Raw genomic sequence first — 2,712 nt, forward strand, 5'->3', positions numbered from 1 at the left:
TGTAGGAGTAATGTTTACTCCTGCAAGGTTTACCCTAATTGTTGAATCAACTGAATGTCTAGCACTAGATGTTGACCCAATACTACTAGATTGATGATAATGATAAGATTGGCTTCTATTCATCCTGATCCTGACAGATCCATCAATATCTTGAATAACATCTCTAATAGTTCTGGCTTCAATCTTTTCAGATTTAACCACATCTTATAATATCCATTCTTGAGGGAATTTTTCTATAATATCCGAAGCAGTCAGTATTTTTGGGGTCATAACATTAGACCTGCTAAGATTTGCTTCAATAATACAAGTTTCATTTCTTGGAGTAGTTTTGAGTGATTTAAAATCATAATTAACATTAGAGACTTTGTAGGTAATTCTACTAATAACGTCAATATTGACAACTCCAAGTTTAAAATTATCACTTAGACCTTGGACGTATATAACTAATGAATTCTTAGTAAATTCATCAGCCAAGCTCATAGAGTAATTGGGATGGCAGTTAAAGTAGACTGGACCATCGTTAAGATTTGATTCAACTATAGCAATAGTTGAATTATGAAAATCTTTAATTCTAGTGTCTCGAAGAACTAGCAATATAGGGGTGTTTAATCCTAGTTTATGTAATGGTTTTATAGCTATCTGAATCAATCCTAGATGGATATAGCGATAACCTTCTCTATAATGTGTTTCTAATAATTTTTTGTTTAACAAATTAATAGTTTCATGCTTGTTACTAACAGAAGTAGCGGATTCAACAGTATGAATAATCTTTTGACTTTTAAAATCAAAAGTACCAATTTTATATATTTCTTTAAATTTAATTTCTGGCATAGACCAGTTAACTAATCTATTTTCCATTTCCTGAATTTCTAATTCTTGGTTTTGGAAGGTATCTTGATCTAATTCAATTTTATCATTATTTAAGGTAGCAGGAACTAAGGTTCGGTTATTAATTTTACTCCGTGAACTACATCCTAATTCGCTAAAAGCCTTGATGATTTGAGACATGGTTTCAAAACAATACAAATAGCTTTATTAAATCAAACTAGTTATTCTTCAGGTTTCTCACCCACTATCTATCTCTATCCTCCCCCTTATTGTTTATTTTCTTAACGGCAACTACAGTGTGCTAAACCAACGGATTTACTGCCTCACCTATCTGGACTTACGACCTGGACCACACACTACCAGCAGGTACCCTTAGAGAAATTCAAAGCTCAGGGTTACGGTTAAAAAGAAACAGTGAAAAAAGAAAACTTTTCAAATAACTTTTTTTTTTAAAATAAAACTAGTAGAAATCTAGTAAAAGATAATGCAAGTCAGTAATCACCACCAACCGGGCTCTGATACCAGAGCGGTAGGGGCCTCTAAAATAATAATAATAATAATAAACATAATGGGTGAAATATTAGTAGTAAAGATAAAGATATTATTGATAAAATAAATTGCAAGAGTAAGATAATATGCGGAAGACATGTTGAAAATATTAAAAGACTTGCTTTTATATATGCAAATACTTACAAAGGATGGAAATCAAGATTTCCAAGTTTTAAGACTGAAAACTCGAATGCCTTTCACAACACACAAATGATCCTTTTATAGGCAAGGATCCACACGGACTTCAAACTAAATTAAACTAAGCATAAACTTTATACAAAGTAATGACCCACATGGTCTGAATAATTGAAATAAAACAAAAGACTTTAATAAAATAATGACCCACATGGTCTGAATAATTGAAATAAAACAAAAAACTTTAATAAAGTAGAGTCAATAATTCAAAAGTAATTCTGAGTGGAAGGTAATTGAGGCCAACAAAGGGGGCCGTTGTTGTCTTTAACTTCTTATCTTCTTCAAAATAATTCTGACGAGAGGAATCTTCAAAATCTTATCTTTATCATAATTGAACTTATCTTCAACATAATTTAGAGATCTATGATTCCATAACAATCATCTTCATTATTATTTTCAGAAGTGCTAGAAGCACTATCACTTTCAGATAAAGCAGACATAACTTCTTTAATTTTGTTCAAGAATTCTTTATGGCTGGAAGTAGCAGATAAAGAGGCAAGTAATTTTGATTTATCTAATAAGAACGATGTATCTTCTGGAGAAATGACCTTTTCTTTGCAAAGACTCGGATGAGACTTGAACCAAGAATCTAATCTTGATGGAGAAAGCAAATCTGGATTAAACTTGGACCATCATTTAACAGAAAATTTCTTGACCAATTGAGTAGAAGAGGAACCTTCCCATAATGGATCAGTTGAAAAGTTCCAAGATGAAATCCATGTAATTCCAAAAACAGCACAAAAACATAATAAAGACTTGTAATCATGACAGGTAGTTTTTGCTGTAAAATTGTTAAAGGCTTTTGAGGCATAATCAGGAAATATTTCTAAAATTGGCCCAACAATTATGAACCACTGGATAAACCAATTAGGAAAGCTAAGTGAAATATCCTTGTTGAACCATATAAACCAAGTATGGTTGAAAGGTTCGACCGACAAAAAATTGAACCAAGCATCCATGTAATCAAAGTACGAATAGTATTGTGGAGTAAAGGCTTTGGAAAAAGATTTTAATTCTGATGGAGGCTGATTCCAATCAGAAGGAGATAATACCTTATTCACTTTGAATTTAGAGAACTTTATCTTAGATTTATCACTCGGATCTGTTTGGTGGGTAAGAGTAATAGACTCAGAATCTACC

General features: G+C 31.8%; 1 protein-coding gene across 1 annotated transcript; it reads right to left on the reverse strand.

The window, feature by feature from the left end:
* Window positions 1-204: 204 nt before the first annotated feature.
* Window positions 205-1,008, reverse strand: LOC127080601 (uncharacterized). The gene has a single exon (XM_051020915.1). It carries the CDS (start codon window positions 1,006-1,008, stop codon window positions 205-207), a length of 804 nt encoding a protein of 267 aa, XP_050876872.1.
* Between the last annotated feature and the right edge of the window lie 1,704 nt (window positions 1,009-2,712).

The sequence above is a fragment of the Lathyrus oleraceus genome, chromosome 5 (assembly GCF_024323335.1).
Source record: "Lathyrus oleraceus cultivar Zhongwan6 chromosome 5, CAAS_Psat_ZW6_1.0, whole genome shotgun sequence".
NCBI lineage: Eukaryota > Viridiplantae > Streptophyta > Magnoliopsida > Fabales > Fabaceae > Lathyrus > Lathyrus oleraceus.

Coding starts and splice junctions, on each gene's coding strand:
- LOC127080601 (XM_051020915.1), bottom strand. CDS start 1,008: ATGTCTCAAATCATCAAGGCTTTTAGCGAATTAGGATGTAGTTCACGG.